This window comes from Macrotis lagotis, chromosome 4, assembly GCF_037893015.1.
Source record: "Macrotis lagotis isolate mMagLag1 chromosome 4, bilby.v1.9.chrom.fasta, whole genome shotgun sequence".
Classification (NCBI taxonomy): domain Eukaryota; kingdom Metazoa; phylum Chordata; class Mammalia; order Peramelemorphia; family Peramelidae; genus Macrotis; species Macrotis lagotis.
The window spans coordinates 241772827-241789470 of record NC_133661.1 but is presented as its reverse complement, the minus strand read 5'-3'; the positions used below and the strand labels follow the sequence as shown (position 1 = coordinate 241789470).

At 37.1% G+C, this 16644-nt stretch overlaps 1 protein-coding gene across 10 annotated transcripts in view; it reads right to left on the bottom strand.

Annotated features, from left to right (window-relative positions):
• Nucleotides 1–595: 595 nt before the first annotated feature.
• The window catches only part of DIO2 (iodothyronine deiodinase 2), a 361142-nt gene continuing 345093 nt past the window's right edge, over nucleotides 596–16644 (bottom strand). For 6 of the 10 annotated variants that reach the window (XM_074235610.1, XM_074235611.1, XM_074235612.1 and 3 more), the window contains 2 exons: nucleotides 16261–16536; nucleotides 596–6519 (listed from right to left, as the gene is read on the bottom strand). In XM_074235610.1, the coding sequence (XP_074091711.1) occupies nucleotides 5935–6519; nucleotides 16261–16536 (861 nt within the window). In that variant the 3' untranslated portion in view covers nucleotides 596–5934. The remainder of the gene's footprint in view (nucleotides 6520–16260; nucleotides 16537–16644) is intronic. The other 4 variants (XM_074235614.1, XM_074235618.1, XM_074235617.1 and 1 more) reach the window with 2 other exon arrangements.

Genomic DNA, 16644 nt, shown 5'->3' with positions numbered 1-16644 from the left:
TGTAAAAAACATGGGAGTTCATAGAACACTGATTTATAGTTGAAAGGGAACTCAAGAGTTACTAAGAGACCAATCCCATTTTTGTACAGACAAAGACATCAAAAGCCCAGAGAAGTTGAAAGACCTATTTGGGATCACCCAATAAGACTCAGAAGTGGGGCTTCGAGCCTAAGTTTACATGCCTCCAAGTTCTTTGCTTTATGTACTACACTACATTTCTCAATGGTTAAATTTAACATTTTGAGTTTTCTGATGAAATAAACCATAGTTTTCAAGGGACTCCAATCAGTAAGCCTGTAAGATATAGTAAGAGTTTGGCATAGGTGTCTAAAAAAAGTCTTTGTGTGATCATTGTGATTTGTTCAGAAACATGAAAAAAATCTGAGATAAATATTGGTGATCTTGTTGGGGATGTTTTTAAGCTTTCCTTGAAAATATTCACACAAAATCTGACTAATTGGAAACCAGTGGTTATTTGTCAAGAGATATCAAGATACAAACTGTCAAATTCTGGATTATTTTTCACCTGTAGGAACTATGCAGAAAGAGAGGTCTATGTAGTAATTTTAAAATAACATCACAAAAGATACACATATTTTCTTTCTTTAGGTTTTATTAACATACAAGGAAATTTTTAAAGCACACATTCCACTCAGCACCAATATTGTAACACATTTCTTGCTGACATTCTGCAAAGCAATTGTTTCCACCATGGATAAGCAGAGACACACACGTACAAACATGCACGAACACACATACACTTGTGTCCTCACCATGTTTACCAAATCCTCATAATATCACCCACCAAATTAATCTCCTTGCTAGGGAGACTCCAAGGCATAGAGCAGCAAACCACTGTGACCACATCCAACCTCTAACGGAGTGACTGACTCTTTTGTTAGGGGTCATCATTTGCACACTGGCAGCCCTTCCACAGCTTGGTCTCTCACTTTAGATGCCCAAAGGCTTGGGTTAGTGATTATGAGGACTATGGTAACATGATACACAACTGAACAACACTGGCCAATATTCCCTACACAATACCTTTCATTGCTTTGGTTATGTATTACTGAATGCGTATGTCTTCAATGCTGCTCCCAACCCCCAATCACATTGAAACACTATCATCCAGTGATGTAGCTTGCCCAAGACTTGGGAAACTTCTCTCTTCAGGTTTTTTCCATTAATTTATGTTCTATTCGTTCACATTTTTAAAAATTATTGTTATGATTAGTGGAGCCAAAGAGTGATTACAATATCTAATCACTAAATAATAAACTCCCCGAAACCTTACCATTCAGAATCAGAAATATCCTATGAAGAGACTTAATTGAATCATTGTAAGAATTTGCTTTCTATTAGTTGTCTTTTTTTAAAAAAGCAGAACAGTATCTCTGCTCAGAAACTTTGCTACTGACAATCACTGATAACCAGGGTGTCAGAAAACCAATGACTCAATCCAGTCTGTCCTTCGCAGTACTGCTTTAAGCAGTAATGTGACAAAGACTTTTTTTTCCTACTTCTACTGAGCTAGGACCCAAAATCTTAACTATACAAATCTTTCCTCTCCTTTCTCCAATAACCTTCATCTGTAGAGCTCTTCTGTCATTTTAAGGGAACTCCCACCTCAAAGTGGGAAACATATATGGAAATAGTGGGACTATGAAATGTGAGTAAAATGACTTGGATTTTCCTTAGGTTTAAGACAGGAGGTGAGGCATAACCAAAAACAATTATTTCAGCTGGGACTTTGCTTCATTTTTTAAGATTTTCACTGGCAACCACTATTGAGAAAATGACACGGTCAGATTCTAAGGAAGTCTATAAATGTTGATTTTTTCCAACAGTCCCTCAACTGTAGAAGAGAGCTTACTTTTAATGTCTGCCTTCACAAATAAAAATGAAATTCTCACTGAACTCTATTTTAAGACCCATGAATCAGAGATCAGACTGGTCTCAGCTCTAGAGAGGGAAGCTTTTCTTAGGTTCACAGGAGGTAAGATTCTCTCATCTTTTTCCTATCATCCCAGGGGTGGGACTGGTCTCCATATCCTTGATCCATAGAAGGTAGGGTACAAGAAGGGACCTAAGCAAATCCTAGAAGTTTTTACAAGATGAAAGAGATCATCTTTATCTACATCCTTCTGTCACCTATAAGTTACATATAAATCACTCAGTGTATTTGATCACTTCCATCTAGGAGCCCAGACTGGGAGCAGGAATTTGGAAGGGACAGAATGAGGGTTTTGAGGGTCTTTTCTAAATTCCTGCTGTTACTCTACCTAATCATTCCCCCAGTTAATGATTAGGTAGAGTAACAATTTGCTCTACCAAAAGATTAAAATGTTTAAAAAAGCAGTGATGCCCAAAATCAGGCGCATGTGAAGACACAGTACTGGAACTTCCAAACAGGTAAATGATAGCCATGTAAAGTTAAATAACTATCACTTCAAATATGCAAAAGTGGATGATCATTGCTAATCTGTTTGCCTCTTGTGCGGTTAGGAGCTATTTTAATATTGTATTAACTATGTCTGCCAGTATTGGATGGACATTCTATTCATGCCCATTCAAGAAAGTTCTGGTCAATCTTCTAAGTGATAAAGTAAATTTTGAAGAGTTCTAAGTCAAAAACCTTTGAAAATTGTGATAAAATACTATTCTATAGCCTCTAACAAAGTCATAAGTAGCTAGAAAACTATTTCAATGATATACAAGCTAATCCAGTTAACATATTTAAACTAAGAGCCCCATATAAACATGGTCTGTCAAAATAAAATGATCAGGTGAGAGAATGGATGCCAAATCACAGTTGTGGTAGTATGTGCATATATACATATCCATGTATATGTATATAATACATACATATATGAAAGATTAGCACCAAAAAGATGATGTTTCATCTCCCAGAGGATTATTATGATGTATGAAAATAAACTGTGGCAAGAATCAGAAGTATATTCTGTAAACAGAGACATAAGCAACCTCTCGGGTCATGCTTGTTAAGAGGTGTGAAATGGGTTATATGTAGCTACATTTCTTTACCCTTGTGTAATGATAGGGTTTCCATGCTCTTCCTTGGGGGGATGTGTTCTTTGTAGATGTATCTCCCCATTAAAAATAATTTTTCCCCTGATAATTGGCCTTTCATTTACTAATTTCCATCGCTCTGTTTCTCTACTGCCTCATCCTCTGCAAGAGGACTCACCTATGATATTCCAAACTTCCTTCTACATACTTGTAGCAAAATTAGAATACAGAAGTATTTTATTTCCACTCCTTTATCTGGACAATGAGCATCACTTTCTTGGAATCTCACTTTCCCTCCCCCCACCTTCTCTGACATACTATACCAGTTCTGTACATGGGGGAAAAAAACAAGAAGATACTTCCAAGGAAAACATCACTCTTACAGTGTCACTGATAAGGGTACCATATACATCCTAATTCCATTCTGAAAAACAAAGAAACTGGGCAAATGAACCAATGATTTTTTAATGCCAAAAAAAAAGTCCAAGTGAGAAAAATTCAGGAATATGTAAACATTCGATATTAATTTATTTTTAAAAATATTTTGTTTACTACCAGTTCATTAAATAACTAGACTCTTTGCAATTCTATTTACCTTTTTGGGTAATAGTGTAAAACACCAAAAAAGTTGACTGGTTTAGGTGAATTAATTGGTAGGGAAATAAGTTTGAGTTGTACTTTGGAACTTATTTTTCCCCCCAATTTTGAAACTGTTTTTATGATATTCAGTTATACTTTGAGCTTCTGACTTTTCTCAATGGGATGATGAGTTTATCTTTTGCAATCCATTCCTATTCTTATTTTCAGATGTGGTCACCTGAGCTTAGTGTTGCTGTTTCTAGTTTGGTTTTCTTTAAAATTACTAAAAACTAAGAGTTATGTCCATAAATATTAATACTGAAATCTGAATTTCTCAAATTACCAAAAAAAATTCTTTCACATTTTATAACCTAGCCTTTAAATAGTCTCTAAAGTCTGACCTCTGAGAAAACTGATTGTTCTCTTCTCACAATGTGTTATATAACCTGGCAGTTTTATAAAAATCCATCCACAATACATAACAGGGTGGCACAGAAGACTGTACCAAAGTTTTTTGGGTACTTCTAACGACTTGCCCTTGGTGGAGGAGGCCCAACACAGATCCAATTTTGAATTCTGTGTAAAGATGGAAATTTTGTAATAGCAAAGCCTATGACTGTCAGTGTGGATTGCACTATAAAAAAGTTGATATATTCAGATGGGGACTCATCCCAAATTAGCTGTCTCTTACCTTCTCTGGCACTTCACAAATGCTTGTTGACTTGATGCTTATGTATCTAAGGAAACTCTATTTGTGTCTTTGCATCATTCTTACTAATTCACCTACTTCTGAGGGACAATAAGGCTATATAAATAGTTGAGCAACCAGATAATCATTCCCCATAAGGCAGCTGAGAACATTCGTGAAATATGAGTAAACTGTTTTCAGCTTAACATATAGAACATCATTACGGAGATCAACAAGTATTCCATGCCAAGGAATGAGGGGAGCTGTATAGCTGTTTCAACAATTGGCACTGTTGCAACCACAGAGTAACCTATGGCACTAGTTCATACTTAGTGAGGTATCATGGTTCATTTATTCCCCCACTTCAAATACACAAACTACAGACAAATAAATTACTTTATATAAAAAAAATGCAAAACCACTGCTCATCTCTCTCTCTCTCTCTCTCTTTCTATCTCTCTTATATTCTCTCCTCTCTCTCTCTTCTTTTCTCTCTCTCTCTCTCTCTCTCTCTCTCTCTCTCTCTCTCTCTCCTCTCTCTCTGTCTCATTATTGGATAATTTGTTTCCCATTCATGTGGTCTCAGATAGGTTTCAGCAGAATGATTTTCTCTGGCCTGAAGAATTAATCAAATGTGGGTATGTGTTTCTATTCCTAACTAATTAGTTACCCTCTCTATTTCTTCAAAGTAAAACTCTCTGTATTCTCCTGATCTTTGAGCCTTCTTTTCCCCTGTGACTATCAGAGAATTATATAGTTTTTAAGTTTAAAGGGCCTTTGAAGATCATCTAACCCAATGCCCTCAGTTTATAGATGAACAAACTTGAGAACCAGCAACATTAAATGATTAGCCTAAGACCCCACAACTACTTAATAATAGAATTTTAACTCAGGAAATAAAACTCCAAGTCCAGTGTACTTCCTACAACTACTTCACCTCTTGACCAGAGTAACCCTAACCCTTCAAATTGAAAGAAGCTCCTCAAAAACTATCCTAAATATCCTGAAAATTACTGGATGTTTCAGCCAGCATTTTATAGCACATACTGAGAGAGAGAGAGAGAGAGAGAGAGAGAGAGCCAGATATGACACCAACACTCTAAAAACCAGGACAACAACTATATGAACCATCCCTCCTTTTCCTCCTTGCCTGCCTCCCCCAGTGTCACTATAAACAAATACCTAAGGATTTACCAACAGTCTTCTCTATTCGTGGTGGATGAAGTTAAAATAATAATTCCTATTCTAAAAGAGTCTTTTTTCCCCTAGCATTTCTCTAGTGTGGGTTGAATTTTTTCCCCCATTTTTTTTCCCAAAGCAAGCACCAATTGTTTTAATTCCATCTCAAGTTAGGATGGAAACACTTTGAAACAGGTTCTTCCTGCTCCTCTTAGGCTCTTTTTCAAAAGTGGAAAGGCAACAAGGGATTGCTGGTTAGTCAGGTATTATTAACATTATTATTTTGTAAGGGAAGTGAGGGCTTATGAGGGATGGTTTATTCTTCTTCTGAGAAGTCTACTGAGATCCAGTTGAAATTGCGGATCCAATACATCCTTCTTTCTCCATCCCCCCCTCCTTTTTTGTTATTTTTAATAGGGTACTATGAAACTCACAAATTCCTCCAGCTAACCTGAATTTCATCTCTTGCTGAAGTTCTTCTCTAGCCAAAGCCGTACTTCCTGAAGGTTATAGAAAAAGGGACCCTTCCCTCCTAAATAAGCAATTTTTTGTCTCTGCACAATACACACACGCTCAAAGGATACCCCATAGGCTATGTTGGCATTGTTATCCATGCAGTCAGCCACCACCTGGCATTGGGGCGGCAAGGAGAAACGCTCCAGTAGCTGATGGGCTGCTGCACAACGGTCTTCCTGGTTCCGGTGTTTCTTCACCTCAAAAGACACAGAGGAGTTACCAGGCACCGCCCAACCATCTGATGGATGAGCTTCATCAATGTAGACCAACAAGAAGTCAGCCACTGTTGAGAACTCTTCCACCAGCTTGCTAAAGGCCGGTAGCTGGCTTGTGAACGGTGGTCAAGTGGCTGAACCAAAGTTGACAACCAGTGGACGCTCAGGGTTGGCAAAATCCAGGAGATGGCACTCAGCTCCATAACCCCCATCAATGCTCTTCCACTTCGAATTGTTCTGTTGACCATTCCCAACTTCAGCACTGGTAATGCAAACCACACTGGAATTGGGGGCATCTCCACCCAATTTCACCTGATATCAAAGAAAGAAAAAGAGGATGGGGGGGGAAGACCTACATTAAATATCTTACTAATTGTCCTCTAAATTAACTCTAAGTAAATGCAATCTGCTCAAAAAATACATCATGTTTCTTTTTTATATATTTCTTTTTTTTTTTTTGCAAGGCAGTGGGGTTAAGTGGCTTGCCCAAGGCCATACAGCTGGGTAATTAGTGAGTGTCTGAGGCAGGATTTGAACCCAGGTACTCCTGACTCCAGGGCCAGTGCTCTATCCACTGTGCCACCTAGCTGCCCCCTGCATCATGTTTCTTCAAAATAAGATACAATGATTTCAGTAAGCATAGTTTAGAAAATAATGATTTGGCAACTTTAAAATTACCCTTTTGTCCAGAATAAGGGCTATAATTTTCCTGGGGAAGAATGGGTCTAGACCCATCATTTCATTATATAAAGGGAGTGCTAGGTGGAAAAAAAAAACAAAATAAAACCTCCCTATATCAATGCATATCAGTAACTGTTCTTCAAACTTAAAAGCCTTAGAAAGTTGTCTGGGAGCACCTCAAGATTGAATGATTTGCACTGCAGTGCCACAATCAGTTTAAGTCAGAGGAAGGACTTGAACCCAGGTTGTTTTTAGTCCAATATATAAAGTTTCTATAGAAAAACATAAATAATTTCATTCACTCTCATGTAATTTCTCTCTACAACACTGAGGTATTCTTTACAACCATTACTTTCTTAGCTGATAATGTTTCATGCATGTTACATAACCAAAGTTTTGGCTTCATTTCAAAACCATGACATAGGTTAAAGTGAATTGCCCAAGTTCAAACAGAATGCCAGCCAGAAAACTGAGAATCTAGGTAAGAATGTCCAATTTTGGATTCTCAGTTCAAAGTTCTGGAAAATGGGGCACCCACCAATGACCTAGGGTCCAAACTGATTTATTCCATATCAGCTAACAAAAGAATCTGTTTAACTGATTGGATATATTTTGAAGTTCCCAGAGTTCTGGAGCTGAAATCAGATTTACTTTCCTAGTCTAATTGTCTCTAGCAAATTTTAAAATACTGGATTACTTTGTGGGGGAAAAATATATACATACATAAATACTTACATAATAATTACCACTAGAGTATTAACACATCTTTCATTTCAAAGATGCACTTTACTCTGAGGACAAGCTATTGGTCACACATGACTGGGATGATAGCAATTTAATCTCAGCTTTTTCTCCAGCAATGTCTCATTACACTTTAGGATTACATTAAGACTTCAACAAATCAGTGGCTTAAAAGGAGATTACATGTGAGTTTTACTTGATCTCCACTTCCATAATTGAGGGGAAAATGGCATTAGGTTTGGGGTAACCCTCAGGAAGAGTAAACAAGCCTGTGGTGAAGTTTCCAATATTTAGCAATGAAATATTACCTAGCTTTAATAAATTCATATTTTGCAGAGAGATCAGAAAAAGTGAAACTAATTTAAAACTAAGACTTCCAAAGGACATTTGAGCATAAGCATCCTATCTACCATGATGAAAATATCTGAAGTTTCTTTTCTTATTTTCTAGATTTCTTTTTCTATATCTGACATAAAGACTTAAATGACACTCTAGAGAATGTCTTATAAATAATTCCAAACTAAACCCTCCTGACAATAAGAACTGCACAAGAAATATCCACAACAAGAACTAATAGATATCTCCAAAATGAGTGTTAACTGCTGACAAAACCCCATCTAGCAGGTGATTGGGGGAGAAAACACATTTACACCATCTCTGTAATACCAGTGAAAGCTAGTCCTTGGATATGAAATTCCCAATGTCAATTTTTTATTATCATTTTTATTTTTAGTAGCTTCATCCCCTTTCTTACCTCCATTTCCTTCTTTTCTACCACAAAATTTTAGGTAACTTCTCAATTACTTCTAGAAGTTACTTTCTGGCTTGTACAAAGCATATGGAATTAAGTTTTTTAAAGCAGAGCAAGAAGCCCCGTTCAACAAAGGCACAGTCACAATGCTTTAAAAAAAATTAAAAAGAATTTTGTGGGTACTTGGATATGTAGGTTGATAATAAAATGAAGGGAATATAAAAGAAGCAATTACTTCAACTTTGGATAAGTAAAATTGGATCTTTCCCTGGAATAGTTTAATCAAAGCCAATAACATCAGGGACAAGTTACCTCAGAACAATTGATTTTTATATGCTGCCCTTCATACTACAAAACCTTGTAATGGGTCTCACTTGAATGTGACTTCATTTATGCTAGGGAGGTAATGCTGGTGCTAATTGAAGTCACTTGGAGGGGAAATGTTAAAAAAAATTCTACAATCTAAATTGGTATAAAATCTTCTTTGCATGCTGTTCAGGAATCTTTTCAGCAAATTTCAATGCATAACTCATTTTTTTACTCCATAAAGGGCAGAACTAAGGAATATTCAACTTTAGAATAGAGCCAGGCAGGTCTATAGTAGATAATACTATCTCTATTTTACATAATTAGAATAAAGGAATTCCTGCTTAGGAAAAAAAATTTTCCCCAGTAAGTAAATAATTAAATTCACCAAATTAAATTAAATGATGACTTATAAAGTAGAGAAATTTAATTTAATAAGCTACTGTGGACTGGATAATTTTGATACTAGAGGAAATTTACTTATCAAGCTACCTTGACTTTATTGATGAAGTACTCCTGTGAAGGTAGATCACAATCTCTCTATGCATAAACTAGAGAAGGTTCTTTTTCATTACCTTTTCTTTGATAAACCTATTGTGCACTAATCTAAGTTGGTCCTTGATTGATAGTTTGCAGCTGGACCCATTCTCCAAGTCTTTCCAGTTTACTAAGACTTGCAGTGTGCTGGCAGAATATTTGAAAGCTCATGTCACCCTGACATGATGAGGCCCTGAAGAGGGATTTAGCCAAAAATTAGAGGAGACAGGTGCCAAAGGTGAATAAATGAGAACAAATTTTAAATTAAGTTTGGAACTGAACAATTTACATGGGTCCAGTATGCTTGTTTCACGTGTGTGTATGTATATGTATATTTCTATATTTATACATATATTATATACACACACACACACATATAAAAACACCTGATTAGAGACTTAAGGCAAAATTAGCATTCTTTCCCATTATTATCAATTTTAGTCAAACATTTAGAAGGAAAGAAAGAAGAATGTATTAAGCACCTACTGTATTCACCCAAAGTTTACAAATATTCTCAATTGATCTGCACAACTCTACTCTGAGGTAGGTGCTAATATATTCCCATTATGTAGTTGAGAAAACTAAGCCAGCAATCTGTACTAAGACATTACAAGAAATCCAGAGGATACAAAGAAAAATAATCCCTGCCCTCAAGGAGTTCATAATTTAATGCTTTTAGACAATATCTATATTTCCTCATGTCATTTTGTAGATAAGAAATCCCTAAGAGTTTATTGCACCAGGACAGACAATATATTACGTTTCTTGACATGAATACAATAAGAGCAAACCTTTTCTTGGACTCCAGATTTATATCTTAGTCATGAGAGGGGTGGGAAACAACAACTATTGGGTTTTAAGTAATTTATTGAAGCCCATGAATAAGTTGTGTAGTCTTTTTAAGAGGGACCTCTGATGCTATGACTGTAACCTAAGCATACCTGAAGAACATTTAATTAGTCACAAGGTATTCAACTGTACAATCAGTCCTATTTCATTTCCAATGACAGTTTTGCAAGGAATATTTCCCTGGGAAAATTTTGTATCCTTTCTTTCTGTTGGTGACAAAGTAGAACTCAGGGGCAGAATTTCTAAAGGTGGAAGATATTTACCTGGTGTAATTAAAGAATGACAATAAGAAGTGACAAGAAAGACAAGCCAACTTTAAATTTCTTGTCTAATTGTACAAATTCAATATGGTACTTCCTAATAATAGATGGTCAGTGAAAAGAAAACCCTTTATATTCCTGACACTTGCCCTGGGGTTACTTTAATTGCCTAATTGTGATGGATAAGCAAATGCTCTTTCTGAGGTCACCTAGCCAGCAAGTGACCAAGTGAGCAATGGGAACCTCTGAAACCCTCCTTTTGAGAATCTTGCTATTAAACAATCTGCCTCCCTCTGCCAGGCTAGCTCGGCTGGTTGGAGTCTAGTGCTAATGAGGCTAAAGTCAGGAAGGCATTTGATACCTTTGTGTGCCAATTAGCTTTGCTCTGTTTGGTAGCCACAGCAGCTTGAAGGAAAGGAAAGGGTACTGGATTTGGAATCAGAAGAGATGGGTTCAAATTCTTGCATTGCTACTTATAGATATGTAGACCTTAAGCAATTCACACCTCACTGGGCCTCACTTTACCACCTCACTGGCTTCAAATTATGTTTCTAACACAAATGTGGAAAGTGAAGAAACAAACTAAGATTATATTCTGGGCTTTACTGAGGTTTGATACTAAATTTCTTCTAGTTTACTAATGGCAGAATCCCAGGTATGATGTAAAGAGCACAGAATAAATATGAACTACATCAGAGAAAGCAAAGCATACTGTGTCTACTGCTCTGTGGGACAGTATTTTAGGAAAAAAAGAAAGTGTGGAAGAGAAAAACATTAACCATAAATAAACGTTAAGTCTCCAGAGCAAATATCTTAAACATTTAGAAATCAGGATAAGGAAAATGACCCAATCCTACAGGGAAATAAATCTCATATTCCTTTGATTTTAATATACATAAAAGGTTCTTCAAACAACAATCTTAAATTAAGGGGGAAATATCTGTAATTTCACTGGTTTAGATACTCCCCTCCCTCTACCAATGCAGGTCAGCATCCCCTGTGTCTTATGGTCTTAGAGAGTTACTGATGACTGGGTTTATTAGTAGATCATTTTAATTCATAGAATTACAAAATTTCAGCCAACCAAAATGGGAGTTTCTTAGGGGCAGAAACTGAGTTTATTTTTGTCTGAGTGGGACAAAACAGTGCCTAAGATTACAAGAATCCCAATTAAAATATATCTGGTAAGTGGTCATCCAATTTTTGCTTGAGGATCTCCAGGGAGAAGGAAACTACTGCCTCTGGAGAAAGCCCAAATGGATGGTCAGGTATTCAGAAAACACCAACAGCACAAGCCTCCAGGGTTTTTATGACAGAGAATTTGGTTCTCTCTATTATGCATGATGTTTGGAGGATTTTCCCTCCATACTCAGTTATGGAAGTCATATTATTATACCACCACAGAACTAGAAGAGAGACAGGATTGTACAGTGCACAAGACTCCAGACTTAGGAAGGAAAGCCTGGATACACATCTTTTAATCTCTCTGTGCCTCAGTTTCACCATCAGTAAAATAAAAGAAGCTGAACTCCATGAACATTAAGATCTCTTCCAGCTCTAAATATAATCCTATGATTGGATTCATTCATTCCAGTGATGGGAGATAACTTTGTCTCTTTTCCCCAGGGCAGATTCTTTTTTGATAAGACCAAAGTGACATGAGCTAAAAAACAAGAGAAATCCAGCTCCATAATATCATTTAGTCTGCAAGAAAGCAATCCAACAGAAACAGATCATCCCTGGTACTTCCTAAATTTACTTTAATTTCCCACAGTGGCAAAGAAAGTCTCCTGGACACAATTTACCTATCATCTTCATTTCTTCTTCTTAGAGGGTTTGTATTTGGTTGGGTTTTTTTGGGGGGGGTAGGGAGGGAGGAGTTGTCCTTAATGAGACATATTTGCCAATGAAGCATTCAAAAGGCATTTTTTTTTTACTCTTGCGGAAGAGTAATTAGGTCGGTGCCTTATTCCATGCCAACATTGGCCACTCCATAAACGAACCCTGCCCAGTATTTAATGCCCAAACACAAGAAGCATCATTTCCACTAATTGGTCTTGAAGTTCCAGTGTTCCCAAAGGATCTCTTTATTTGAAGAGGCTCAGAATAGTATATTTATATTTACATTTATTTATGTATATAATATATATATATATATATGCAGGATTCAATATTGTCATCACCAGCTTCTATCTCATCAGCATTATTGTGATTGTTCCTTCTTTAAAAAACATCACCATCACTAACAACAAAAGAATAAAAATGATTTGTGGGAAATTATATGAATTTCAGGAATATGTAATGCCTGCAGCCGGGTACCCACAATGGCAGACCCATAAATACATATATGTAGATATATCTGCTGAATATATTATTCCTTCGATGATGGGATTGCCTTCTAGAGATATGTGTTTAGTGCAGGGGGGAAAAGTTAATGCTGCTTTAGCAAGTGAACTGCAAAATGGAGAGGGGGGGGTTTAGAAAAGAAAGACCTATTCATAAACTACAAGCTGGAAATAGAGCATATACTACTAACCTTGTTCTCTCTTTTCCACAGCCTGGGAAAAGCTTCATGGACAAAATGTCACCTAATCTTATGATAAAAAGCAAAGAAATAAAAAGGGAGGGACTAGAGGGGTAGAATCTCATACACCTCTTGTGATCCAAGGCACTGAAAATGGCTTTATTATCCATTAGGAAGTTTGGAATTCTTTGGCAAAATCACCAGGCTACATCAATGCCCTTAACAAATGTGGCCAAATAATTATTATGCTGTGTGATTTAACCATTTAAATTCAGATAAGCTGAAATCTTTAACAGGGTCGAATAACAAGTAACCTACTGATCCTTCTCAATCCCACTGCTGCTCAATTATTTCTTTTTTTTAATTAATACTCCAAACTGCAAGCTCTAAGCCCCTATCATTCCCTAGTGTGTGTCCAATTTATAGACAAACTCTGGTTGCAGATCTCTTTATATCTTTATGGAACTGCATAAGCAAACAATTTTTTCAAATATTGCAGAAACTAGTTTGAATGCTTGGGGTGACTGAAGAAGCAGAGTTCAGAGGACATTTTCAAAACCAAAATTATATGTTGAAATAAATATATTTTCTGTGACAGAGTGCAAAAACTAATTTGTATGTCAACATCTATGTTGTTTGTTGACTTTTGCACTTCATTTAGATGGGGACAAGGTGGCCAAGCTGGTTAGCTTGGGACTGGTTGCATCTCTTCAGCAGCACAAAGATACATTGTTCAAGTTAGATACATGCACTGGCTAAAGAAGTTTTTATTTTTTAAATGCTTTATATTTAAATGTCATAAAATTCTATTATATATTATATTTATCTACATTTTATATATATATATATATGCAATCCCTTCTTTTTAATAAAGATTATATATTATGGATGTCCTGCCTGAACCAAAGCATGGTGGTGATCATCTTGCCTAAATTTACTGATTTCTATTTCACTTGTCCAGTAAGAGGTGGCATTTTACCTCAGTTGTTGGGGGGGGGGGGGGACAAAGGCTATAATTCGCATATTTTGTTTTCCAAGCATCTAAACATTTTAGGTAGCTGACACTCAATAATATGGAAAAAAAGCTGAAATAGAGCATATACACCTCACCATCTGAAAAGATTTCCTCTGGGAGGGAACAAAAGGAGAGCTTTTCAAAGTTGTATCCCAGAAAAAAAAATGCAAGTCTGTGATGAAAAACAGGGATGCCATCTCAAGGAAAACCTCTCCAGGTAGCCCTACAAATGACTAAATGGGACAGAGATGACAACAACAGGTAAGGAAAATAATTCTACCCATTCCAAACACTCCACCATCACTGCAGACATACCTGACACATTTTGAGAAAGTCAAATGTTTGCCAGATCAGGCTGAATCAACATTTTGTTTTACTATTTGCATTCATTAATGCCCCAGTTGCAAGCACTTTGCTCCTACCTCTTTGGGTGGTAGATTTAATGTAAAGCATGAAGGGCAAAAATTAGAGCAAGCATAAACATAAACAAAGAACTAGAAAGAATACACAAACCATATGCAAAGGAGAAAACAAATCACTCATCCTCAAATCCAGGAATATAAATATCAAAATATTTGAAAACTATGGAACACTTAAAGAAGAAGTTCTTTTTCCTTTTTCAATTTAGGATTTCAAAATTCTAAACTCCTGCTACTAGTTCTGCTGGGGGTGGGCAATAACCCTCTCACATACTTAATGTCATGATGATTTTAAACTTGGGAGATGACATTCCACAAGCAGGTGTGCTTTTTTTTATCTTAGCCAAATATCAATTGTCTTTTACCCCCCAAAAAAAAGAAAATCTTAACTACTAAAGCCAAACTACCTTCAACCCTTCCCCCTTAATATTTCTGCCCACTCTAAAATACAGTAATAGAAAGAGATGAATGATCCTTCTTCATTCAATGGGGATTTCAATGAAGTAGAAACGATTCACTCATTTGCATTTTCATAAATTTTGTATATGAAGTAAATTACTCTTGACTATCAAATAGACATTCTTCTCCTCTAGTCTACGTTCACACTTGGGCTAAAGTCTTTAGTAGAAGAACAGTTCCTCTGGCATTCTGCTGTCACGTGGACTTCCCAATTTACGGCAAATTCTTTTCCTGAAAGCCACACGTGGTTTCATGTGTAACCAGAATAGGTGCTCTGTGACAGAAGTTATTTTCTCCACCTCCTTCTATGTTGCAAAACAAACCTCAGGGGATGTCTTGACATAGGAAACAAAACAAAGATGAAGGCAACACTATCTCTACATTCTAAGGCAGTGCTGACTAACAGTTTATCTCCCAGACAACACACAGCTTCCATATTCTTCCAGTTTCTATAGGGGAAAGGAAAGGGGGGGGGGGGGAAGGAAAGGGGGGGGGGGTCCATAATACTGTTTGGGGAAACCAAGATTATCAATCTTGAAAAAGGAATATTTCCTCTTAAGGCTAAAGGCCTTCCAAATCAGATGAGCAAATGAAAGACTGAAGGGCTGATGAGGCAAGGTTAATAATGCCTGCTAGGTTCTGAGTTCAAGGATTCTGCTGACACCTAGAATCAGCACAAGAGTTGGTTTTCCAGTATTTGAAGCAAATATCATCTCCAATAACCCCTCAAAAAATTCCTCCTTGAACTCAATCTCATCAGGTAAATCAAAGAGGACCTACTATACTAATTCTCTCTATAAGGGATACATGTTTAGGGGGAAAAACTTGAACAATAAAGGATTATTGAAATCTAATTTGCTTCACAAGAGACATTACTTTTTTAAGCTTCTGAACAACCTCAAAAGGGAAATTTAAATCTTCTCTCAGCCAATTCTGACCTTTTCATTGTAAATCAAAACAAAATAATAGGGTTACACGCTTCATTCTTCAAAGGGCCCTAATCTGGCTCATTAGATGTAGGCATCTGCAAACAGGTCTGTTTAACTTTAGCATTGCTATCCCTAAAACAGGGCTTCCATTAAGCCAAAACCCGCCAGCTTTAACAAGCTATTTCTTTGAAGATCTTCCCACCTGATATTTTCAAAGTTCTTTCTCACTGTCTACCACCCTCCAAAATACCAAGATTTCTTCAAGTTTTAATGCCGCTGCTTATCTACCTCTATCCACAGTCACAAAACAAAACCACCCAATAATAAAGCCCTATATGGTACCTAGCTGGTTAAATAGTCCCAGGTAGCATTGCTTCATTTCTCCCGTCTGTTCCCATCAAAGTACAACTAAGACATAGAGAGAGGTAAGTTAAGAGAATGAGATAGTTACTCCCTTTTTTCCTCTCCGCCAAGTACCCAAAGTGAAGAACATAATGCCTACAGCCAACCCCAACCAGGTGCAAAAGTTGTATCCCAGTGCTTCTGACCAAGGGGAAAGGAGCATGGCTGGTCCCGACTTACCTGTTTGTAAGCATCCAGGAGAAAGCTTTTCCAGACACAGCGTAGTCCTTCTGAGGTCAGCATGCGCCGCCACTCGCCACGAGTGGACTTGGACCGGCTCAGCAGCAGCACCACGTGCTTCAGGAGGATGACCGAGTCATAGAGAGCCAGGAAAAGGCAGTTGGAGAAAAAAACTGGCAGGATTTGCAGAGTAATCAACAAGTCTATGCTGAGTAGACCCATCTTCTCCGCCTCCTTAGTCACTTTGCTTGAGTTCTCTGGTTTCCCTTTTGCACCCTCATTTAAGGGAAAGGGGAGGGGGGGGGGTTAGGGGGAGGAGATGGTAGTAAAGGGGTGGGGGGGGGAGGAAGAAAAGAAAAGAAACTAAGATTGCAAATAAACCTG